At 37.7% G+C, this 26,107-nt stretch overlaps 1 protein-coding gene across 3 annotated transcripts in view; it reads right to left on the reverse strand.

Annotated features, from left to right (window-relative positions):
* Nucleotides 1-5,665: 5,665 nt before the first annotated feature.
* The window catches only part of MTMR6 (myotubularin related protein 6), a 37,389-nt gene continuing 16,947 nt past the window's right edge, over nt 5,666-26,107 (reverse strand). For 2 of the 3 annotated variants that reach the window (XM_047860973.1, XM_047860965.1), the window contains 12 exons: nt 25,046-25,203; nt 24,394-24,522; nt 21,043-21,177; nt 20,275-20,388; nt 18,729-18,861; nt 17,402-17,511; nt 16,853-16,978; nt 13,225-13,274; nt 12,597-12,797; nt 10,303-10,434; nt 10,090-10,216; nt 5,666-7,845 (listed from right to left, as the gene is read on the reverse strand). In XM_047860973.1, the coding sequence (XP_047716929.1) occupies nt 7,585-7,845; nt 10,090-10,216; nt 10,303-10,434; nt 12,597-12,797; nt 13,225-13,274; nt 16,853-16,978; nt 17,402-17,511; nt 18,729-18,861; nt 20,275-20,388; nt 21,043-21,177; nt 24,394-24,522; nt 25,046-25,203 (1,676 nt within the window). In that variant the 3' untranslated portion in view covers nt 5,666-7,584. The remainder of the gene's footprint in view (nt 7,846-10,089; nt 10,217-10,302; nt 10,435-12,596; nt 12,798-13,224; nt 13,275-16,852; nt 16,979-17,401; nt 17,512-18,728; nt 18,862-20,274; nt 20,389-21,042; nt 21,178-24,393; nt 24,523-25,045; nt 25,204-26,107) is intronic. The other variant, XM_047860970.1, reaches the window with a different exon arrangement.

Genomic DNA, 26,107 nt, shown 5'->3' on the forward strand with positions numbered 1-26,107 from the left:
AACATGGGTGAATTATTTTATAGCCTAGGATTAGAAAGTCTAACTATAACTCAAAACAAGAAGCAATATAAGATTAATAGAATTCTATCTCCAAAATCTAAAAGTCTTTTGCATGGCAAAAAGCAAGAAGCAAATGACAAACAAGGAGAATATATTTGCACATTACATCGTAGAGAAAAAGTCAGTCTCCCTAAAGTACAAAAAACTCTTAAGAAAAAACAGAACTTGTTCAGAAAAAAATGGGCAAAAGACATGAACAGGCAATTCACAGAGAAGTGCAAATGACCTTAAATATATGAAAAAGAAAAAAATATATTGATGCCTTATCCATCACCCTACAGCATCTTTACCACACCTTAGCTAGCTAGCTAACGCCACCACCACCCCCAGCCCTGCCACACACACACTTTGAACTACTTCGTAAAATGGTATGTCTGCAATCTGTTTTGATATATGCCAACAACAAAAAATGGCAGAGTATCAATCAAATGTGATTAGCAAACTGCCATTAATAATCGACTCTAGATATATACACAAAGGCTCATTACACTACTCTTATTTTTGAACTTTTGAACATCTGCATAATAAAAAGTTTAAAAAAATAGGTATGAGTTGAATTCACTAGTTTAATAAAATCTATACCATGGAGTAAGTACTATGTAGCCATGAACAAGGACTGAGCAAGCTCCATCTGTAATGATCTGAAGTAATCCTCAAGATTCAGTGATATAAAAAAATGCAAGATACAGAATAATATATAAAGTAAGCATCTTTTGTTTAAGAAAAAAGCAAATAAATATGCATCACATATGTATGCACATTTAATTGCAAAAAAATATTGAAAGGGTAATAGAAACGAATAAAAGTGGCTGCCTGTGGTGGGGGAGATGGAAGAGTAGTGGGGAAAAAACAGGGCAGAAGGGAAAGGAATAAAAGCAAGACTTCTGCATATACCTTTTTATAGAAATTGGAATTTTGAATTATGTTTTACCTCTTTAAAAATCCACTAAACCAAAAAGAAAATTAGCAAATCCTAAATTTGAAAACAAAATATCTTAGTTGTATTTCAAATTAGTACAGTTGTTCCTTTTTTTATTGCACTTTATAGAGAACCACATTTTTTTTTTTAATTTTTACAAATTGAAGGTTTGTGGCAACCCTACATCGAATGAGTCTATCGGCACCATTTTTCCAACAGCATCTGTTCACTTCCTATCTCTGTGTTGCGTTTTGGTAGTTCTTTCAATGTTTCAAACTTTCCATTATTATTATATTTCTTATGGTGAGCTGTGATCAGTGATTATGACTCACTGGAAACTCAGATGATGGTCAGCATTATTTAGCAATAAAGTGTTATTAAGGTATATACATTATTTTTATAGGCATAATTCTACTACATACTTAATAGACTATGGTATGGTATAAGAATAACTTTCATATGCATCGGGAAACCAAAAAATTCATTTGACTCACTTTATTGTGATATTTACTCTGTTGTAGTGGTCTGGAATCAAATCCCAGTGTCTCTCAGGTGTGCCTGTAATGTGAACAGAGAAATTATTTCAAGTGACTTTTGAATATAATTCTCTTTATGTCCTTGGTAGGATACACACAAGGATAAAGAGAACTGCAAAGAAATCTTAACTTTTATTCCGTATTTCTATCATTAGTAGTAACACTCATTGCGATTGTGAAACTATATTTTGTATACTGTAGTATATTGTAGAATAAAACAAAAAATGTCAAGAGATGCCTGGGTGGCTCAGCTGGTTAAGCATCCGACTCTTGATCTCAGCTCTGGTCTTGATCTCAGGATCGTGATTTCAAGCTTTGCTTCGGACTCTGCAGGATATGGAGTCTACTTTTAAAAAAAGGTCAATATACACATGCTATTAGAAACCAGGATTTTTAGTATAAGGAAAAAAGAAATAGACCAAAGAAAGCCCTGTGGTAATAATAATTTGAATATTGTCTAAACTTATTATTTTTTTTTTAAATTTTTTTTTTCAACATTTATTTATTTTTGGGACAGAGAGAGACAGAGCATGAACGGGGGAGGGGCAGAGAGAGAGGGAAACACAGAATCGGAAACAGGCTCTAGGCTCTGAGCCATCATCCCAGAGCCCGACCCGGGGCTCGAACTCACGGACCGCGAGATCGTGACCTGGCTGAAGTCGGACGCTTAACCGACTGCGCCACCCAGGCGCCCCTAAACTTATTATTTTTTAAAGTTATTTATTTATTTATTTAGTTAGTTAGTTAGTTAGTTAGTTTATTTATTTTGAGAGAGAGAGAGAGAGTACAATAGTGAGAGAATCCCAAACAGGCTCTGCAGTGGCAGCACAGAGCCCAACATGGGATTCAAACCATGAGATCATGACCTGAGCTGAAATAAGAGACGCTTAACTGACTGAGCCACCCGGCACCCCTAAATTTATTATTTTTAGAAATACCTTTTTCTAGTTCTGTCCACTAAAAGGGCCTGGAAGCAGTGACGCTCCAGGAGCAATGAGCACATGTGATGTCCAGAGTTTGGTTTTAAATATTATTCCCCACTAACAGGAACCAAGGTTCCTTGGAGACATGGCCAATTCCAAAACTGGAGCCAGGAAAGCACAAGATGGGCCTGGGACATCTACTCGTGTCAGAATCCAAAAATGTGCTCAAAACTACTTGGTACATGAACGGACAGGAAAGGAACTTGAAGGAGCTCTTCTGCACAGACAGTGTGCAAAAAGAGCCTTTACTGCAACTGATTAAAAATACACATCCCTACAGAAAAAGAGAGAAAACTAATTTTTGGAGGCATTACAACTCCTTCCTCTGAAAATTAGTGATTAAAGGGAAAGAATTAAGCATTTATCAGGCCCTTTTCCAGAAGAATTTTCCCAGTTGATGAGTGAAAGCACTTCTTTAAAGAATACCATCAAATAAACGTAAAAGTGAAAAGACAATTTAGAAAATCAGCATTTTGGAACACCCAATGAAATAACTGATTCAGGCAAATATTATCAAATGGACAAGTTGTTAGGGAAAGGGATATTCATTTTGATGTCAAAATACCACCTGGCAGATGGGGCGCCTGGGTGGCTCAGTCAGTCATGTCCGACTTCAGCTCAGGTCATGCTCTCGCGGTTCATGAGCTCAAGCCCCGCATCAGACTCTGTGCTGACAGCTTGGAGTCTGGGGCCTGCTTCGGATTCTGTGTCTCCCTCTGCCCCTCCCCCACTCATGTTCAGTCTCTCAAAAATGAATAAACATTTAAAAAAAAAATCACCTGGCAGAGAATTGGCTAAGTGCGAAGCCGGGGTGGGGCGGGGGGGCAAATGTACCTTTAGAAGGAGAGATCAACCAAGTGATCGAATTTATCATCAAAACAGTGGAACAGGCTGATTATTATATCCTCCTGAGTAAGGAGGTTCAGGAGGTCGTAAGATACCCTACAGTTGGTCTGGTTCAAGATGTCAGTGCAAAGGGTGAGGGGACTGTTCAACGTCAGAGCCTAAAGAGGTACAAGCAAATGCAATGCATGAACCTTAACTGTAGATAGGAGTGCAAACATAAGTAAAAGGCCCTGAGGAGACCACGAGGGGCTGGAATCTAGATGAAATCAGAGGCTTATTAACTTCTTAGGTGTGCTAATGGTTTCCTCATTCAGGATGAACTAGGTTATGCTACAGTAACAGAGCCCAAACTCTCGGTGGCCTAAAATAAAGGTTTCTTTCTCACCCATCTTGTGCAGCAATGTTTCTTAAGTACGATGCGTCCCAAATTACTGCTCTTCATGGGAAAGTAATTCTGCGTTTAAGAACAGGAGAGACGCTTACTGGTCGGGGTAGGCGATTCAGAATGTGATTCTCCTACCATTCTGCAACAGAAGCTCCACAAATATTGTTAAGTGCAAATGCTTCTGAAGGTTGCTTTTGGTTACACATTCCACTCTTTGACAAGAGTTGCTGTGCAAAGGAGTATTTTACTTGCTTGGAAATAATTAGATTAGCACTAATACCATTTAGAAAAGTGGCAGAAATTAGTGTTTTATTTTCTGATAAGTACAATAGTATATATCCTTTTCTTGAGATAGTCATCTTAGTTTACAGGCTTTTTCTAGATACAGCCTTCTAAAGCGTATAGTTCTGTACTTGTAAAAACAGGTTCTACGTTTTAACCCACCAAAACATGTTAATGCGAGTTGTACTACTGCACGGAAAAGCCAACAGAATAGCCAAAACACGGCCAATGAAAATGGATCGACATCACCGATAAAAGCCTGCAACTTCTCCTTATATAGTTTTGTAAACGATCAGAATTTCATCCAACTTAGAATGCCAACTGAATGAATTTTCAGTACTCTAAAGCGGACCTAGAGAAAAAAAAAAGAGGTCAAAAAAGGCTATTCAAACGGCCGAAACGCAGAACACCGGCAACGGTGAACACTGGTGAGGGTGCGGGACAACAGGAAGTCTCATCCACCGCTGGTAGGAATGCCACCGGCTCCCCCACTTTGGGAGACGTTTTGGCACTTTCTTACAAAATTAAACAGGCTCGTCCCACACAACCCAGTAATTCTACTCCTTGGCATTTAGCCAAAGGTGTTGAAAACTTCTGTCCACACAAAAACCTGCACAACAGATGTTTATAGGCAACTTTATTAAAAACTGCCGTAACTTGGAAGCCACCCAGGTGCCCTACAATAGGTGAATGAATCAATCGTGCTATATCCAGACACGGAATATTATTCGGTGAGTGAGCGATCAAGACATGAAAAAACCGAGAGGAACCTGAAGTGCATTTATTAAGTGGAAGAAGCCAATCTGAAGGCTGCATACCGTATGATACCTACTATGCGACGCTATGGAAGTGGTAAAGCTATAGAGACGGGAAAAAGATCAGTGGTTGCCAGGGGTGGGTGGGTAGGGAGAGATGAATAGGCAGAGCATGGAGGATTTGGGGGGCAGTGAAGATACTCTGTATGATACTATAAAGGTCATCATACATTTGCTCAAAGCCCACGGAATGTAGGACACCAAGACTAAATAAACCCTAAGGTAACCGTGGACTTTGAGTGATAATGACGTATCAGTTTAGGTTTATCAGTTGTAACAAATGTACCACTCTGGTGGGGTATGTGAGAAATTTCCGGACTTTCCTCTCAATTTTGCTGTGAACCTAAACTTCTCTTTAAAAAATAGTCTTTCAAAAAGGAGGCGGGGGGGTTCCTGATACTACCCACACTGCCCTGCTACTCCACTAAATAAAGAGAATACAAAAAAAAAAAAAAAAAAAAAAAAGACTTCCTTCCATCTTTTTTAGTCAGGATTCCCTGAGCTACTCTGGCTTAGCTAACCTGTTCAAAACACCCCCATATAAACTCCTTCCTGCAAGTCACTTTCCTCCTCACATTTACCTCCAGATCTGCCTTTGGCAAGACATTTTACCAAATGTATACTCTTACTTGACACTGCCTTCCACCAAAATTAAGTGACTCAACGACATCTGCTGAGCCTTTTAGCCCACTGTGCCTGTTTTAAATATTTTGGTAATTATCTTTATGTAAGTTATTATTTATCAACATCAACCTTTGGGAAAATGAACTGAGGAAAGAAAGAACCACCACAACTTGATGCCATTTGTTTTTTGTGGGTTTTTTTACAGAAGAAAAACATTCAAAGTAAAATATGAACATTTAATTACCTTTAAATAACGTATGTAATAATTTACATGCTATACATTCCCAAACACACTGAACATAAATTCAATTTTATAAGACACATACACAATCTGCTTTTTGCCAACACATACGCTGTAGGTCACTTCAGATGTTAACTGATTTCTCAGTCCATGTGTGAGCACATAAATACACATATATATGCCTGGAGTTGAAGATAAACCAAAAACGCGTGAATATGAGAAGTCTGCCATGGAAGATTCTAAAACCACAATCAGTTAACTGGAACCAAGCAACAAGGCACAAAAGCTTCCCTTTGTGGTCACAAAGATTAAGGTTCCTGTCCCAGTGCTTAATTAAGTATGGAAATAGGCTTGGCTAAATCACAAACTATATTTTATAGTGCATTTCTGTCACTGTTTAAAAAGGATTATTTTTCTTCTTACATAACGCATTACACGAAAGCATTGGAAAAATAAACAGGATTAGGTAAGTTCCCATACAATAAAGCTTTTTTTCCCATGTGAAAAAGATACTTGTTTATGCTCAAAACTAATAAAATAGATATAAGCATAGTAAAGAGAAGCATTAGGGATCTTACGCAGGTTTCCTACTCTCCCTGAATCACATCCCTTGCCAGCCGTGTATACTTAAACCTTCAACTTTAAAGCCAGCTGAGTGAAGACCGTCAAATGCATGTGATTTTTTTTTTTCATTTAAAGATATGTTACTAGCACACAGAAACAGTTAACATAACAAGGCAAACAGAAACCTCCTAGCATTTAAGTTGTTTTGCTAACTTTGTACTAGGCTATCCTTAATTTTCCTTTTCTTCCCCTATGTTAACGGATAAGATAAAAATGTTCCACATAGAAATGGCTGCTTTAAAATTCATGCAACCAAGCAAAATCTAAACTACCTGTACTAACTTCCCTTTTTTAATCCCAAAATTTTAAGGAAACTGAAAGTTTGTTTTAGGAAGAGCAACTCATTGAAAGATAAAACCGTATATATCTATATACTCTTCACTGTCTCTAAGAACAGTTTTAGAGCCTTAGCTTGTTAAAGTTACACAGTTAAAAAAGGAATAAAGCCAACCACAGAGCATCAAAAGAATGCAGTAATCCATACATAAAAGACAGTCAAATATGTTTACACATATTCAAGAAATCAGTAATCTAAGTTGTAAGTAATGTCATCAAGTGTAGCACTGCACAAACTGGAATCAGAATTAAACCTTCAGTTTCATTAATCTTGAATATGGAAGTGGGACCAGCCAACCATGAACTTAACAGTGGACTTGTACATCTGTTTATACAGGAGTATTGTAGCATGCAACCCCTGCAGTAATGAGAGTGCAATTCTTTACAGAGAAAACAAGGCTGACCAAAAGAAAAAAACAAAAAAACCTTGCTCTCGGCTATAAAACCTAAGAGTAAAGAATAAGTTGAGATTTTTAAGGCTTTCTCAGAAGGATTTTTCATGGCACTTCAACATTAAACACCACTAATAGGCAAAATATGTAAATACTCATGGTTACGTAATTGTAAGTCCATGCCATGTCAATTATTAGGTAAGGGAGAACTTGGTCAATTAAATTAGAGTTACGGAAAGTTATTCATGTTTGGCTGTGATTAACATACAAATCATACAGAAGTGTCAATTCACTAGTATACAGTACCAGTTGTGTTCTGAGTAGATCCGCCCATTCCACTCGTTTCTTAAAGAAGTGAAAGTCATTCCTTGCCGGAAATGCAATTAAACGGACTTACTTCTCTCACAACAGCAGTTATTACCCTTTCTTCAACTACTCGACCCCAAAATCATTATCAGACAAATTCCTTTTGGTCATGCGCAAAGACCATTCTCACAATCCATTCTTGCACTACAGTCAGTCCAGAAAATACTCTATGCATCTAACAAGTCATTCTTGCCACACCATACTCTAAGCTGACCACACCGGGTTCCGATTTGGAAAACTCCTCAGCGTATTCACTGTAACGATTATCTGCTGGGTTGCTGCCCTCTATAGTTCGAAGAGCATGATTCACAGGTAACAGAGTTTGCTCCTTGAAACACAAGGAAGTTTTGAGGGTAGGTGATTCAGGATGAACTGAATGTATCAATTCCTTGGTGAGAATTCCATCTGTTGGCTTATTTTTACATTGTTTAATTTTCTAGAACAAATCCAAATTTGAAAAAAATTACTAATTGCACATACTACACGTTCAGTATAGGTTAGATGAAAGAAGAAACCAAGCTTTTGCAAATGTTCTCTTTGTGAACAATACAAAGTTAAACCTCAAAAAATTAATAAAATCTACTGCAGAAGAGTAAGACATCATTGAGAATCCTGACTGTTTATACAACTTTTATAGTGAAAAATGGTTATTACACTTGACTGCAAAAGATCCTAAGCCTTCATATTTGAAAAGGATATACGTTACCTAGAAAGCATAAAAAAAAAGTAAACATTTCATAATGAAACACATGTGTATGAGACCTTCACCCTGAATCACAACTGTATAATAAACACACACTTACTTACATAAAGGTTTTATTGCCTAAAGAACTTTCTTACATGGTTTCCCTATAATGGTTTGTTAGGTAAGCACAACCAGCTTTAGAACACAAGATTAAAAAAAACAAACAAACAAAACAAAAAAACAAAAAAAAAAACCCAAAAAAGAAACAGAACACAAGATTTTAGAAGTATTCTTTGGCAAAGTATCACGCTCTCCAAATCCCTGGACCGTTCTCCAGCCAATCTGCTTGTGTCACCTACGTCTTGGGCTTGCCTCACTTTTTACACATCCTCCTACTGCTTCCTCAAGTGGTTATTAGTTACCTCCTATTCTGACAGATGACTAAGGAGCAGTCCTGCCTGATTGGCAGACACGACAGTCTGAGTTACAACTGTCTACGATTTTTAAAGTAGGTACTCGCTGATCCTTTTTGCTTCTATATGATGACTGACAGAAAGATGATACGAAAGTCTTAGAGTGGAGAGGGATTTCTTAAACAAGATACAAAAGAAGGCATAAAACATAAAGACTCATCAATCTGTACACAAAACATATCATAAATAAAATGGAAAAGACAAAAATGGACTAAATGCTGCCACTTGTGATAGCATCTAGATAGATAGATAGATAGATAGATAGATATGAAACAAAGAATTAGCGTCTGGTATATAAAGAACCCTTACGGATCAGTAAGGAAAAGGCAAATATGCCAACAGAAAAATGAGTGGAGGTTGGAACAGGCCATTCACAGAAAAGTGAAAACCAAATGGCCGGCATATATATGAAAAGTCATTCAACTTCATTTGTGATCATGGAAATCCAAAACTGAAAACAAATGAAGTGTTCTGCAGTAGCTGAATGGAGAGACTGATATATGCATATAAGAGAATATTATACAGTAGTTAATAATAAAACGAATTAAAGCTACATGTATCAACATGGATAAATTTCAAAACAATGTCGAGTAAAATGAAGCATGACGATATAACAACCTTTATATACTTTTAAAACGTGCAGCTCCTCAAGCCGGGTGAAGGGTACATGTGCAATCATGTTGCCTGTTGCTTTTATACCTTATTAGAAAATATATTCTTTTGTATTTTTTAATAAATATTAAAAATAATATTTTAAATCATATAAAACAGTCTTATAAATTCTGGATAAAAAGACAGACAGAAGTATAAAAATATGCACAGGAATAATTAACGCTAAATTCCGCCCAAATTATGTGGGGATGGGCTGAGCAGAAGTATACAGGATCTTCAAATATATCCTATTTCATTTCTTAAAAAAAAAAAAAAAAGAAAGAAAGTGCTGAGGTATGATAAATATTAAAATCTCAAAAAGCGTGAAAGATACCCCAATATATATTACGTTCATATCTCTACTTTTCTGATGACCCCTGAACAACACAGGGGTTGAAGGAACCAAACCTCCCTGCAATCAAAAACCCACATGTAACTTATGACTCCCCCAAAACATAACTACTAATAGCCTACCATTGACTGGAATCCTTATCAATAGCATAAACAGTCAACTGATACATATTTTGTATGTTACAATGTATTATATATTTTCACAATAAAGTAAGCTAGAGAAAAGAAAATGTTATTTAGGAAGGCATAAGGAAGAGAAAGTATATTTACAGTACTGTGCTGTATTTGTAACAAAAAAAAATCCACTTAGAAGTGGACCTGTGTATTTCAAACCCATGTTGTTCAAGGGTCATCGGATATCGTACATCAGCTGTACAGTATTAGTATTTCAACATTAAAATTCAGGGAAAGCAATTCAAACTTAAGAGGTTTCTACATACCAATTTACACTTCCAACATAAGGAAATAAACTAACTTAATATTCCAAATGTATTATATTAAGACACTTCAGAATACTTACAGATTCTAAGTCTTTAATATCTTTCTCTAACTGCTTATTTTGCTCATTCATATTCGTAATTATATTAAACACAGACTGTCTAGGATGCAATGTTCGGTCAAATTGGTGGTACATGTTTCTCCAAAACCTTTAGGACAAAACCAAAAAACAACAGCTCAATACATTGTGTTTGAAAAAAAAACAAGTATAAATACCTCAATGATGCCAACTTACTTAAAATGGAAAGATACTGTATTTGGCTCCAAAACTGTAAATTTTGGAGATTTGGAAGTGTAGAGAGGATTTAAGTACTTCTTCTGGTCATCCAGGAGAAAAGGCCACAGGGAGTAAGTCTTCTCCTTTAACCTTGGTGTAATGAGAAAAACAAAGAGTTTCTCACAGACGCTAATAATCATTTTTTATAGAGCAGGCAATTCCTTCCCAAGTAGATTTCAGTTTTAATTTTTCCTTGTACTCACAGTCTAACCTCACCTTGTCTCTGCATTCTGTATTCTCCCTTTTCACTCATAATCATGAAATAAAACCGTGTCTCTTTGAACATGACACAGGTCTACCATTTCTCTCACAACCATACACGTTAAGAGATTCCTTTCAACTCCCACAACTTCGGACACGTGGTCTCTGTGACACCTATCTCAAACCACCATACACATGTATACAGAGTAAGACACTTGTATCACTCTTTGCCTCATTCTCTTAACCCTCCATAGGGGCCGTAGTACAAGCAATTGCAGAGCAGGGACAAATTTAAGTGGGAATGAGTACAATCAAAGGGAATTGGGAAAAATCAAGTCGCTATTCAACAGCAAAAACACACCAATTATATTGCAATTTTAAGAATACGTTAGGTGAAGTAAGTGCATAAAGAGTAGAATGATTTAGATAGTACATTTACGAAATGAACATAAAATAGATAGGAGTAGAGGGAAAAGGGGAGAGTTTGCTCATTTTTCTATGATCCCTAAGATGGGTAAGTTCTTAGAGAAAGACTAATAGGAAATACATGCTTTTACGACCATCTTCCTTTTTGACAGGATGTTTGGCACTAACTGAGGACAGTGTTTCCTAAAATAGCTCTGTACTCAGCATCATCTGCTCCAAATTATGATAAACTGTGAATTACCATAGCATGGAGCTAAAGTCTTAATGGTCTTTGATTTGTTCATCTCTGTCATACTTGATTTCAGTTGCAATTCCTTTCACACATCTTTAGAATCTTCCACGTGCTCTCAGTTCTGCTTCTGAGTTGGTTGAGAGTGAGAGTGTGTGGCTGTCTTCAAATTACTATCAGACTTAGCTTCTCTAGTTCTTGGATACGCAAGAATCTATAACTGCTCTTTATTGGCTTGTAAGAAACCTAAGTGCAGAAACTCAACCTAAAAAAAATGTAAGAACTTCTCACGGCCTTATCCCACATCTCCTTTGTATCAAAATCTAGCCAGAAACCCCTACTCCCAAAGACTGGTTAGGAAAGAACAGATAGGAGACCCAATTCAGGGACAGACACACTATAGATAACATATTTTCCCCAAACAATTGTCTGCTTAGAAATGTGAGAACTGTGGCACCGGGTGGCTCGTCAGCTGAGCGTCCAACTCTTAATTTTGGCTCAGGTCATGATCTCACGGTTCGTGGGACAGAGTCCATGTTGGGCTCTGTGATGACAGCAGGGAGCCTGCTTGGGATTCTCTCTCTCTCTTTATCTCTCTCTCTCTCTCTGCCCCTCCCCTGTGAGCAACTGCATGCTCTTTTTCTCTCTCTAAATAAATAAACTTTCAAAAGAATTTTTAAAAAATTATTTTTTTTTAATGTTTATTTTTGAGAAAGACAGAGTGTGAGCAAGAGAGGGGCAGAGAAAGGGAGACACAGAATCCGAAGCAGGCTCCAGGCTCGGAGCTGTCAGCACAGAGCCCGATGTGGAGCTCGAACTCACAAACCATGAGATCATGACCTGAGCTGAAGTCAGATGCTTAACCAACTGAGCCATCCAGGTGCGCCGCCCCCCCCCACCCCCCAAATAAAATTATTAAAGAAAAAGAAATGCAAGAAATATAAAGCCTCAAGAATTGTAAAATTCTTTACCAAACCTTAAAACTTAGTGATCAATACTTTGTAGGAAATGAAATAGTGTAAGGCTTTTCTGTTCTAAATATATATTCAGACTAGAAAGGAACATGAAGGGGGTTTCCAGGGTGTTGGCAATACTTCTTGTTCTAGGTGCTGGTTACATGGATGGATGAGTTTTAGATGTGCTGAGCTTCGCACTTAAGCTATATGTACTTTCCCATGTGTATGCCACATTTCAAAACAAATTTTTTAAATGTGTTTTTACTATTAACCTGAGGATGTGAAGGATCTTCAGAAAGTACTTAGCTTCAGAAATACAGACAATAAAATTCAGTTCTATTACAAACTGTCAAGGTATTTTATTATGTTCAACCATGATCTATGTTAGACCTCAGCTAAGTAGGAAAAAAAACCAGTCCATTTGAAGCAAACCATCTTACTTGAGTTCTTCTCTTTCCTTCTGACAATTTCCAAGGAAGTTTCCAAATTGGCATGAATGAATATGTTCATGGATCTGAAGGAGAAATGCTTCATTGAATTCAAAGGCTTGTGGAAACTGTTCGGTCAAATGCCACACACATTCCAAGAACTGAGTAAACACCGGTGAGACTTCCTTTGGGTCACCATCCAAATGGCCACACCTAACCCCCCAGAAAGTACAAGCTTTTGAAAATGCCTCTGAGAGAAGACAAGTGTTCAGGTATTATTAAGTTTAAACACACACACAAACACACGAACCAAAAACTTTGTGATATTGGCATTAAAAAAGTATAATTTTTTTATTAAAGCAATTTACACCTGAGTTTTTCAACCACAACTTTAAAGGGTATGTTATCTTCTAAGTACCACAATCCAGACAGAAGGAAGGTAATGAATTGCCATAAAAATTAACAAAGGTATGAGAATTGAAAGAAGTAACAGAAAAAAAATTAAATCAGTTTTCATACAAAAAAACAGCACTCTCACCTGCCTCTGGACATGTGAGCTCATGAAGAACAGAAATATTCTGGCACTCTAAAATAGCTTTATTAATTTTACAAAATATGTAAGTGTAAAAGCATGACTCACCTCTCTGAAAACTTATGTCCAAAAGAGATCCAATCCTTTTCTATTAAAACCTTAATAAGAAAAAGTAAAATGCAATTTACAACTACTTTCAATTTCTTTTGTTTAAAACGGATTAAAAACTATTATTTTAGGGGCGCCTGGGTGGCGCAGTCGGTTAAGCGTCCGACGTCAGCCAGGTCACGATCTCGCGGTCCGTGAGTTCGAGCCCCGCGTCGGGCTCTGGGCTGATGGCTCGGAGCCTGGAGCCTGTTTCCGATTCTGTGTCTCCCTCTCTCTCTGCCCCTCCCCCGTTCATGCTCTGTCTCTCTCTGTCCCAAAAATAAATAAACGTTGAAAAAAAAAAAATTAAAAAAAAAAAACCTATTATTTTAATAGCAGCATTTACCCTTTCAACTTATGGTTGCAAACAGAACAAAACAATTTTTTTTTTAAGTTTTTTAATGTTTATTTATTCTGGAGACAGAGAGACAGAGCGTGAGCAGGGAAGGGGCAGAGAAAGAGGGAGACACAGAATCTGAAACAGGCTCCAGGCTCTGAGCTCTCAGCACAGAACCCGATGCGGGGCTTGAATCCATGAACCGCAAGATCATGACCTGAGCCGAAGTGAGACGTTCAACCAACTGAGCCACCCAGGCGCCCCCAAATTTTTGTTTAGTTATAGGCAAAATATAGAAAGAACCTGGATTAGGGGTTGGTTTAACAAAGAGCAAAAATGATGCATAAAAGAAATGGTAGTCCTGTGACTTAATCATTTCAGTTGTATTTATTACATTTTAAATGAAAAGTACATGCTATAAAGCACTAGTACATTTACATTTTTATATGTAATATCTGCATAGTAAAAAAACTAAGAAAATATAAATCAAAATGGTAACAGTGGTTAACTGTGAGTGGTAGACTGGGATATAAGTTTTAAACCTTTTGGCTTACTTGTACATTACTTATATGGTGCTTACCAAAAAAAAAAAAAATATATATATATATATATACACACATACACACACACACACACACACACACACACACACACACACACACACAGAGAGGGAGATGGGGAGAGACAGAGAGAGAGCAATGAAAAGTTTATATTCAAATTCAAATGTTGATATCAACCTCTTGAATGAACTGTCTTTATCTGTTTTCTCTGTCACAACTCTACTGAAGAGACAGGCTTCTGATTTTTTTCAGTCTAATTTATGTAACGTATCTTCTTTGTATACCACATAATTTCATTATATAATCACCAAGTACATTTTCAGTATTAAAACTGCCACATTTAGCTGCTCTGATTTTGTTTTAAATCTCTCCAGAAGGCCATGTAATGTGATGGGGAAAGATGCAGTTTCTGGAGCCACGTTGCATGGGTTCAAATCCTAGCTTTGCCACCTCCACACTTGTGTGACCTCAGGCAAACGGTCTTCAGGCTGGAGCCCCAAATTTTACTGCAGGCCCTCTGCCTTTCCTGTCCACACCCACATCTAAAACCTCACTCAGTGTCTTTCTCACGAAACTTAGTCATCTGTTTCTCTCAGCAGAGAGAGCAAGAGAGCAGCACCATCCATCCTAGCAACTGAGTCCACATCTGGAAAATCATCCTGGAAGGGGCCTCCTCTCTTCTACTGCACATTTAACCCAGGAACAATTCTTATGACACTACTTTCTCAATATTCCTGGAGGTTGAACCCTACCCTCTTGTATCTGTGCGGGACTGCCCTACTCCTGGCTGTCTTTTCTCTTCTGAGTTATCTTGCCAGTTTCTCCACTGGTCTCTTGCCCTCCATCATCCACTCCCCTCCACCTGGAAGACACCAAGCCATCTTTTTACAAAGAAGATCTAAGCAAGTTACTGTTCCCTCTATTTAAAGCCCGTTAATGGCTCTCACTACCCAAAGAAGGTGAAGGTCAAATTTCAGTCTTCTCTTCCTCAGGCTTTCATCTCACTATATTCTTCTGCACCCAAGTAGCCCACTCTGACACCCTGAGCCCCAGTCATCACGCACACCTGCAGTCAGCTAACGGATCTATGCTTTGGTTCTCATTGCTCCTTTTGCCTGGGAAGCTCTCACTCTGTCCCAGGGCATTTATCACATGACTTCATTTGAATGTCTAGCAAACAATTAAAGCCAAACGTGGCACAGAAAATATTCCTCACCTTACACTCTCAAGGTAAGCTGCACATAATTTTATCAGGAGCACTTCCATTCGGCCTATCCCAGATTCGGCATGTTAGTGCCACCAAATAATGGTGCTGAAAGGGATGTGGTGATGGTGAACTTCCCTCTGTCTTAAAGATGGCACTACATTTAATAATTCTAACTAATGACAACTTTCTACCTTCGCTTCATTTACTTTACTTGCCATGAGTTAAGATGCAAATTTTGAAAATCTAATCACGTTAAAAGACAAAAAACAGGAGCCAGGGCTTTAGCTTCACAGAGCAGAAAATCTAGGGGCGCCTGGGGGGCTCAGTCGGTTAAGCATCCAACTTCAGCTCAGGTCATGAGCTCGTGGTTTGTGGGTTCGAGCCCCGCATCAGGCTCTGTGCTGACAGCTCAGAGCCTGGAGGCTGCTTTGGATTCTGTGTCTCCCTCTCTCTGCCTCTCCCCTGCTTGTGCTCTGTCTCTCCCACTCTCTCAAAAATAAGTAAACGTAAAAAAATAAAAATAAAAAAAATAACAGAAAGTCTATTCAACTAGAAATTTAATCTTCAGATATAAAACATGCTTCCTAATGTGTAATTACAATTAACAAATAAAGGAGTTTTAAACAGAAAGTTTCCTCTAGAATATAATTTTTTTTAATGTTTTCATTATTTATTTTTGAGACAGAGAGAGAGGAAGAGAGAGTGCAAGCAGGGGAGGGGCAGAGAAAAAGGGAGACACAGAATCTGAAGCAGGCTTCAGGCTCTGAGCTGTCACGATAGAGCCCAACGTGGGGCTCAAACCCACGAACTGCGAGATCTTGACCTGAGCCGAAGTCGGATGCTCAACCGACTGAGCCACCCAGGCACACCTAAAAAATAATTTTTAAGTACTCTTATTTGTGCCTTGTTTTACTATATCACTCATATTAGTTAGACAGAAATGAGGGAGAAAATACTGAATATTTCTACTATAACATTTTAGGAAACAACTATTAAATTTAAAAGTTGTTGGGTCATCGGGTGGCTCAGTCGGTTGAGTGTCTGACTTCAGCTCAGGTCATGATCTTGTAGTTCCTGAGTTCAAGCTCTGCATTGGGCTTGCTGCTGTCAGCCTATCAGCACAGAGCCTGCATCAAATCCTTTGTTCCCCCCCTTCTCAAGCTTGCTCCCTCTCTCCAAATTAAAATTAATTAATTAATTAATTTGAAACTCATTTTCAAAGAGGTGGCACAAATTGAAATCAGTCTGATTCAAGGTTTTTGAAACTCAGCACTATATATATTTTAAGCCAGAAAATTCTTTGCTGCAGGTGCTGTCCTATGTGGTCTAGAGTATGAGCAGCATCCGGGCCTCTACCAGCTAAATGTTAGTTAAATCCTTTCCTTTGTAACAATCAAAGCTGTCTCCTAACATGGCCAAACGTCTCCTGGGAGGACAAAATCGCTCCTATTTGAGAATCACTGGTCCGGCCAAATCACTCCTTACCATGAATCCTTTGATTGTCCTGTAGTAGGAATCCAGTAAGAGAGAGCCAAGGGAACAGACCTGGGACGTCCTATCCCAACCATCAGAACAATGTACCAACACACTTGCACTTTCAACCGTTATTGCCTGGAAAGAAAGATCACATACTTAGATTACAGCAGAATACGTTTTAGTTACATCGATTAAGTTCTATTTAAAAACGACACTAGCAAGTACTGCATTTCACAGAAGAGCAAGGATGGCAATGGTAATGTCACGGCATAATTTCCAAAAAGAAAAAAAAAAAGGCAAAACACAATAAAAACACAAAGCATACCAACCAAAACCAAAACCAAAACCACTGTTTCAAAGTATTTGGGGATTTCTTTTTAAGTCCCTACATGAAGTGCCACGTGATCTTTTAAAGCTCAAATGAAAGGAAGCCTCATTAAGGAGGTAACACGTAATAAAACTTATCTGACTGGAAAAGATACCAGGTCCCAACAGAATAAATGTATTCCTTCCCAACCAGTATAAACCCCAAACCAAATATGAGAAAAGAAGAGTTACTTTGGCTAAGAAGATTGCTGCATCCATAACAGCTTTGATATGGCGAAGCCATCCTGAGCTCTCCAAACCAGAGTAGAAATCACTGACAGAAAGCCCTTTGGTACCATTAACTAGAAAAGAAGGGAAAAATTTTCAATTAGAATGAGGCTACAGTCTCCGCTTTTCCTCCTCAAGCTCTCTCTGAGTTAAATGAAAAAAAGAAGAGGACAAAATAAAAAGGACTCTATAAATGAAAAGATGCTAGGAGAAGCTCAATAATGGATTTTGGGGGTATGTTTTTCTGTCATTCTTCATGCTTAAGTAAAGCTCCAATCTCTTTTAAAAAAAAAAAACTTAAGTACGAAGTGTTTAATTAAAAAGTCTGATTTTTTTTCATTAAAGAATTTTAAGTTTATTTTTGAGAGCGAGCGAGCGAGCGAGCGAGCACGAGTCAGGGAGGGGCAGGGAAAGAGGAAGAGAGAGGATCCCAAACAGGCTATCTATGCACTGCCAGTGCAGACCAGTGCAGGGCTTGAACTCACGAACCATGAGATCATGACCTGGAGTCGAAATCCAGAGTTGGACATTTTACCAACTGAGCCATCCCAGTGCCCCTGATATTTAAAAAAATTTTTTTTTTATTAAAAAAATTTTTTTTTCCAACGTTTATTTATTTTTGGGACAGAGAGAGACAGAGCATGAACGGGGGAGGGGCAGAGAGAGAGGGAGACACAGAATCTGAAACAGGCTCCAGGCTCCGAGCCATCAGCCCAGAGCCTGACGCGGGGCTCGAACTCATGGACCGCGAGATCGTGACCTGGCTGAAGTCGGACGCTTCACCGACTGCGCCACCCAGGCGCCCCAGATATTTTAATTTTTAAAATTCCACACCGTGACTGGAAAGACACCTTAGTACTTAAATAGAGCATTACTATCATCAATTAATCAATCTAACAATAGCAATTTCTGTAACACCATTAGAACTTTGCTGTCCAACACAGGAGCCACTATCTACCTGAATATGGCTATTGACATATGTTTAGTCCAAACTGAGATGCACTGTAAGAGTGTAAAATACACACTAGTCAATTTCTAAGACTTTAAAAAAAAAAAACCACCTAAAATGTGTCATTACTAATTTTTATACTGATTACACGTTAACACAATGTTTTTTAATATATTAGGTTAAATAAGTACGTTGTTAAAATTAATTTCAACTTTTTTTTTTTTTTTACTTTTTGGAATGTACAGGAAATTTTTAAATTACCTTAATTTTAAATTTTATAATTGGACTAGCATTATATTTCTATTAGACAAAGTTGCCTCCAAGGCAAGCAATAATTCATACCTTCCAATAACTTCTGAAGGCTGGACCGCATGACATGAATATTTTCAATTCCAACAAACTGAAATCTAATATTAGAATAGTTGTCTTCATTTTCATAACCTTTTCCAGCTGCTCTGTTGGCCATTGCATTCAGCTAAAATTTAAAATTTTAGAAATTTAGAGATAAATTGCTTTTATCTTTTAATTTAGTTCACCAAAACATCACGAAAGCACTAAATGAACCGTATTTTACCAGAGAGTTTAAAGAACATTTTAAAACTGAATATGCTACCATTTTTTAATGAATAAAAGTGTCACATGTTTTAACAGTAAAGAGGGCCACTAACAACACGATTGCTATATAATGGAAAGTTCAGACAAGAAGCTCCCCACAAATAATTTATGAAACTAATTCACTTATGTTTGTAGTCAGTTTTCCATATGTTTGCAGTATTTCAAAATTTAGAAGAAGAAAGAAATATCTCTTATCTGAATCCTAAATGATTCAGAGATGAGCAGAGCTGGGAAGTTTTTCTGTTGCAGAATGAATGAGACCCACTTCAGAGCAAGCCTGTGGAGCCCTTGACCATCGGAGAGCCACAGGGACCCTGAAGAATCAGATCTGAAATACACGTCAGGTTATCTGAGGTCCTCCACATTAGAGATTACTGGAGGCCCACATGGTACATACCATGGCATGTAATCCACTGGCCTGATATATCTCCAAGAATTGGGCCAAAATAAGGAGAAAACAGACTGCCAGTAGGCCCCATGTCTTTGGTCACTAGATCAAATGTAGAAGGCCATTTAAGATTTGGCATGTTTTAATTCTTCCAGACTAGGATTTCATACTACACACTATTACTGTTTACTAAGTATTCTTATCAACTTGGATGAAACAAAACCTAAATTGAAAGAAAAAGTAGCTTTTCATTCAGTGGATGGGGGCCCGGTTTGGTAACAAGAACAGTTCAATTCTAGCTGCTGGCTCACTGGCTATTCCACACCTAAGGTGAAAGTTAGATAGTAAAACGCTTCCACATTATCACTACTTAAATTTGAGTTCATCAGATGAGAGTCAGAGATTAAAATGCTTCCACATTACTACTCAAGTTTAACTAGTATAACAAAACAAAGAGAGAGGCCTGTTTTCTGTGTAGAAGTCAATTATACAAATGAGAGGTATAAGGTCCTGAGAAACAGATTGCCCTCAAGCCTCATATTCAGAAAGTCTTGTGTTACAACAATCGTTTATATCTAATATCATCTAAAAGTAGTTCTAACCTATGAACCCACCTAGATGAAACAAGGAAGTAAAATAAAATTTGTCTTACGATATCACCAACATTCTAGACTTCTAAGAACGTCTTTTCTTGTTAACAAGATAAAAGATTATCAAATTATCAATTTCTAATTTTTAATATTTCTTTACTCAAATTAATCTTCAAATTAATCTTCTGTTTCTTCCATTATCTTTTGTGAGAATGCACAATGATGAGAATAACTTCTAGAACAACTACCGTTCCTTTCAACAAAACTGCCTAAAATCGTGTTCTATATCGCTCACTCGCTTTTTCTCATCGCTTTCTCTTATTTTCTCATCATTCCAGATTTTTGAAGAAATCCTCACTATAATTCTGCCAATGTCCTTTTGTGTAGCCCACCAGCTCTGCATGCGATGCTATAATAAAAATTAAAAGTGATGTTAGCTATTACCATTGAGGATTTTAATTACTTTAGTTTCAGGATCCAATATGCATTAGTTGTTTAACTGTGTTTATAAAAAGAAAAAGGGATTCTGACATTTGGCCCAATGATAAAAATTTAACCTAACATTATAGATGCCTAACAGAACAACTGTTTCCTGTTTACTATCTATAATTCTCTAGTTCAATGTTTCTTAAGTTGAACTCACTATTTTCCTTATTTTCTTGAATATTTCAATTAAGGCCCATTATTTTAACAAAAAGTATTTTGACAATTAAAAACTCTACCAAAAAAATTTAGTAAGATTTTCTAATTTTTCACAACACACATACTATTTAATATTTCTTCACAATAACATAAGACTTACACATCATCAAGAGCTCTCAATATAAAGTTCAGCTTTTCTAAATTTATGTATAAATCAGAAGACATAAGAAATCACACATCTGGGAAACAAGTCTCCTAACCTGGCATCCTTTTAAAGGCTGCTTTCCTCAGTATCATTAGCCTCAGTTACTTTAAAACTAGGATTCAGATAGGTCGATTATGGGCAATTAGATCAAATCTCACTAATTAAAGTAACAAAGATAATGAAACAAACAGACTGTACTGTATTCAAGACACGTACTTTGGGCCTGGTATCCATTACATACATATAGCGATTGACTGGGTTGGCTTTACTAATGGCTTGAAGCAAATGTTCATCCTCCAGGCACCTGGCACTGAATCCTGATAGTGGTTGACTACATCGACAAATGGCAGCCTAATTTTAAAAGGACAGAAAACAGATTATTCAGAGATGTCTAAAACATGTCTAAAAAATGCTTAAAAGAAAAACAAAAGTTAAAATCAAACATGTAATCTTTTAAAAAAAAATTTTTTTTTTCAATGTTTATTTATTTTTGCGACAGAGAGAGACAGAGCATGAATGGGGGAGGGGCAGAGAGAGAGGGAGACACAGAATCGGAAACAGGCTCCAGGCTCTGAGCCATCAGCCCAGAGCCTGACGCAGGGCTCGAACTCACGGACCGCGAGATCGTGACCTGGCTGAAGTCGGACGCTTAACTGACTGCGCCACCCAGGCGCCCCATATGTAATCTTTTTAAAAGATGGCAAGACAATTAGAAGATGTTAACTCTAAAATACTATTAGAATTAAACGCTTTTTTTAATATCTTGGTGTTATGTAAATTTTCCCAATATTTCCTTCTAGTAAGAAACTGAAATGCTTCCTTGCCTAGTTTGATGAAAAATTCCTAAATTCTAAGAAGCAACACTTGGTCAATTCTCTATCATGTAACCTACTAAGATACTTGCATTCTATGCTCTAGATTATAAAATACTTTGAACTCAAGTTCAAGTAGGAGATTAGTCAATAAAGGTAGAACAAAATTTTTAAAAATAGCAACATTTGAGCTTTTACTTTCCCAAAGCTTTTAGATCTCTACTGAGAAATCAGATCTTAATATAAAATGAGACATAAAGTATGAAAAATGAGTTTCAGTTTAAATTTGAGTTAAAACATAGTCAATCTAGGAGGGCAAAAATATCTGTAAGAAGTAGTGAATGTTGGATTAGACATTTTAAAGTCTTAAAGAAAGACTGAAAGATTTAGACCTATATACTTTTTCTCCAATCTCATCCATACCACCTCCAACTTAACCCGACCCAACATTCCAACCATAGTGTTTAACATTAAGCAAAAAGAGTAAACATAAATTCACACATTCACATATTTTAAATTCATACACAAAATAAAACCACGAGAATCTAATAAAATAGAGGAAAATGAGGACTGCTTTACAACATTCTTTTCAGACATACTTTCTGATTTGTTAAATTGGGCACTGAATATCTATTTTCAGCCAAGCTTTCCAATAAATACTGTATACAAATGTGGGTGTGTCAAATAGAGGCCATACCCAGTCATAACTCCCTATGACTTTGTTATGAAGAGTAGATTGAGAATTTCTGTTTAAAGTTTTACCCTTTACCTCTGGCTCCCTTCTAAAATTGAACTAAAATTCTAATAAAGACATCTAAAATGTATAAAATCAAAAAATCAAAGAGAATGGAAAAGAGAAAAGTACAGTAGAAATATTAACAAAATTTCAGTAAATGAAAGCAAATTGATAAGTAATAACCAATTTATTGGAACAAAGAAAGCTGCCAAGTTGTTATAAGTCCACAAGAACCAAGTATTCTGAGCAGCAAAATTTACCTCTGATTTACCTCTGAAAGCCTGACCCAGAGTATAACTGAAAATAGAACTGGCTGAATATCTGTATGGGGACTAGTTAAGGCTCCCACATCTTCCCTCGCCCTGAAGACAAAGTTTATCCTGTGAAAAGGATTAACCCGAAGACTCTGGACGATAGGCACAGCTGTGGGTGTAACCCTCAAAAAACAGGAGGATGGGGCGGTTGGGGGGGGGGGGCACCTGGGTGGCTCAGTCGGTTGAGCATCCGACTTCAGCTCAGGACCTGATCTCATAGCTCGTGAGTTCAAGCCCCACGTCAGGCTCTGTGCAGACGGCTTAGAGCCTGGAGCCAGCTTAGGATTCTGTGTCTCCCTCTCTCTCTGCCCCTCCCCTGCTCACACTCTGTCTCTCTCTCTCAAAAATAAGCAAACATTAAAAAATAATTACAAAAAAACCCCAGAAAGAATCCAAAGATAGAGATCACACGTGCACACAAACTTCTGAACAGCTTTGTAGTACCCCACTTTTAAATATGAGAGGGCAGCTAAGAATCAGGTATTTTGAAAGGCATGAAAAACAAACAAAAAAATAAACAGAAAAAAGGAACTCTGAGCAACAGACAACTAATGTGGGAAGCAAAATAATTCTTTTTAAAAAATCTTTAATATCTTCAGGGAACCCAGTCATCACGGCCAAGAAAAGTGTCTAAAAAGTTCAGAAAATACAAAAGAGTTCTTAGATTTAAATATAGTATAGCAAAAATAAAGAAGCAGACTAGAAACGAAGTTGAGGAAATGTAAAAAATAGAGATGGAAAATAGGAGAGAAAAATGAAGAAAAACGGAAGCTTACAGAAGCCCATTAGCCCATTTGCCAACACACACACACACACACACACACACACGTACGAAGGAAAGTAAAAGAAGACAGGAAGTTACCAAAGAAATGGAGAAGTAATTTCCCCAAAGCGAGCTCCCAAAGAGAATTTTTAAAAACACGCCAAAGCACCTCACTGTGAAATTTCAGAACACTAGGGGGAAAAGTAGATTCTAAAAGCTTCCTGAGGAGAAACAATCAGGTCACAAAGGACTGGGAGTCAGAAGTGGCATGGGACTCCCCAACTTACTAGCTGTTAGATCTAGGAAAAGTGGTTTACTCTGATAGTCTCCCCATCTGAAAGTTACAGGTAGTTAGTAGAGGCTACCTTATCAGATTGTCATGGGGATTTCATGCATATGAAGCATCTAGCACATAGAACCTCAGGGCCTACTATACAAGCTACAAAGAAAACTCTGCGGTAATGGGCAATCCCTATTACAGCATCTCAGTACAAAGATGCCTCCTCCCCCTCTTCATCTTGCAGAATCTTTCTGTTTGAAGAGCTTTCTACAAAAACTGAGAGCCTGAAATACCCTTGGTTTTCTTCTTTTTCTTAGTTGGCTTCTCAAGACTGTCTGGTTTCCCCCAATACACGGGATGAAAAGAGAACCACAGGGAAGAAGAAGAACCTATCTGTGCCTTAATCCTATACTTTCAGGTCCCTATGAGAAGGAAAGAAAGACTGAAGGAGGGCGGGAGAGAAAGAAACATGACAAGTATGAAAGTTTCTGTATTTCAGGCTACTTTTGTCTTTCAAAAACGTAACCCAGAGTTCCCTATCAGCAACTTTATAATAATGATCTCTTGATGTAAAAGCGAGTGCTCTTTAGGGTGCTTAAACCTGAAGAGGGGTTACACGTCATATGTAAATTAACAAAAGAAAAAAGAAAACCTTTTCTTACCTCTTTATGTTCATGATAGTAGGAAAGAACTGGGAATCTTCCCTTGCTCCGGAACTTGGAACTACCAACAATTATTGGTTTACTTGCTATTCGGGGAACATAAAGTTCTCTGGGGTAAGTTTCACAAATCTGTAAAAAATCAAGTAAAACATAACCATTCTTCTCACCATTCAAAGACCATGAGGTTAAAAACCACCTTCAAAAAACTTTCAAACTTATTAAATGCAAGTGCGGTACACATACGGACAGACAACTTGCCGCTGGGACACTCTCGGGCTCTGGGACTAACATTTTCTGAATTTCTCCCAAAAGGTTGCTACGTCGAAGTAAATCAGAGAAAGACAAATACCGCATGATTTCACTCGTACATCGAATTTAAGCAATGAAACAAATGAGGAAAGGGGAAAAAAAGAGAGTGAGAGACAAGCCAGGAAACAGACTCTTTACGGAGAACAAACTGATGGTTACTGGAGGGGAAGGGGGAGGACAGGTTACACAGGTGATGGGGGTTAAGGACGGCACTTGTGAGGAGCCCCCGGTGTTGTAAAGAAGTGTTGAGTCACTGTGTTGTACACCTGAAACTAATATTGCACTGTATGTTAAATACCTGGAATTTAAATAAAAACTTAAAAAAAAAAGGCCGCTAGGTTACCTTGTATTCTCGGTTGGCATCAGACAGCTGCCAGTTTGAATTTGGCACTCCCATCCTCTTATATTCCTCGGCAAGGTCAATGAGCTGCCAGCCTCGGAGTCGCTCCGAATCGTTTTGTTTGGGATTGTAAGAGAATGCATAGAGATCTTCATATTTTGCTGTAGTATACAAAACACATAAATGTTAAGCTGCTACTATTATAGAATTTACAGTTAAAATTCTACAAATAACAGTTTTTCAGTTGTTTTTCTTTTAATGTTTATTTATTTTTGAGAGAGAGAAAGACAGAGTGTGAGCCGGGGAGGGGCAGAGAGAGAGGAAGACACAGAATCTGAAGCAGGCTCCAGGCTCTGAGCTGTCGGCACAGAGCCTGACACGGGGCTGGAACCCACGAACTGTGAGATCACGACCTGAGCCGAAGTCGGACGCTTAACCAACTGAGCCACCCAGGCACCCCAACAGTTTTTCAGTTTTATTCCTTCATTTTTCCTTTAAAATTTTCAAAGAGATAACTAATACCTGAACATATTTGAACTTAATATTTTCTCAGTTTGTTAATTCACATGATTATATCTAAAGGGATATCAATCTGAGATTCAATTTATATCATCAGCAAAAGCTAATAAATAATATTTTTATATTATAATACCCTAGTGTAATACTTCTTTTTAAAAGTAAACTTCTAATGACGTACACACTTCTCACCCACCACTCTTCCCAAACGAGATGTGAAATGAAAATACTAATGCTACATTCCTATACATTCCTATTCCATGCTACATTCCACGTACATTCCTATAGGACAGTGTCGCCCAAAAGTGGCAATGGTTGTACGGAGCTCTGGACAGCACTTGTTCCTGAACAGTGTTGAGCCCCTAAAGTGACAGAACCATCTTTACTATAAGATTTGGCGTAACCTGGGACACTGGGATAAATGCTACAGGCTTTACGTGTTAGGAGAGAAGGGCGTACATACACCTGCTCCTAGGTCACTACAGTCCGGGTGTTCAACCAAAAAGTACATTTAGTAACCAGTGTGCTTTGTCTCCCTGAAAAGGTCTA

Source organism: Prionailurus viverrinus, chromosome A1, assembly GCF_022837055.1.
Source record: "Prionailurus viverrinus isolate Anna chromosome A1, UM_Priviv_1.0, whole genome shotgun sequence".
In the NCBI taxonomy this organism is placed as follows: Eukaryota; Metazoa; Chordata; class Mammalia; order Carnivora; family Felidae; genus Prionailurus; species Prionailurus viverrinus.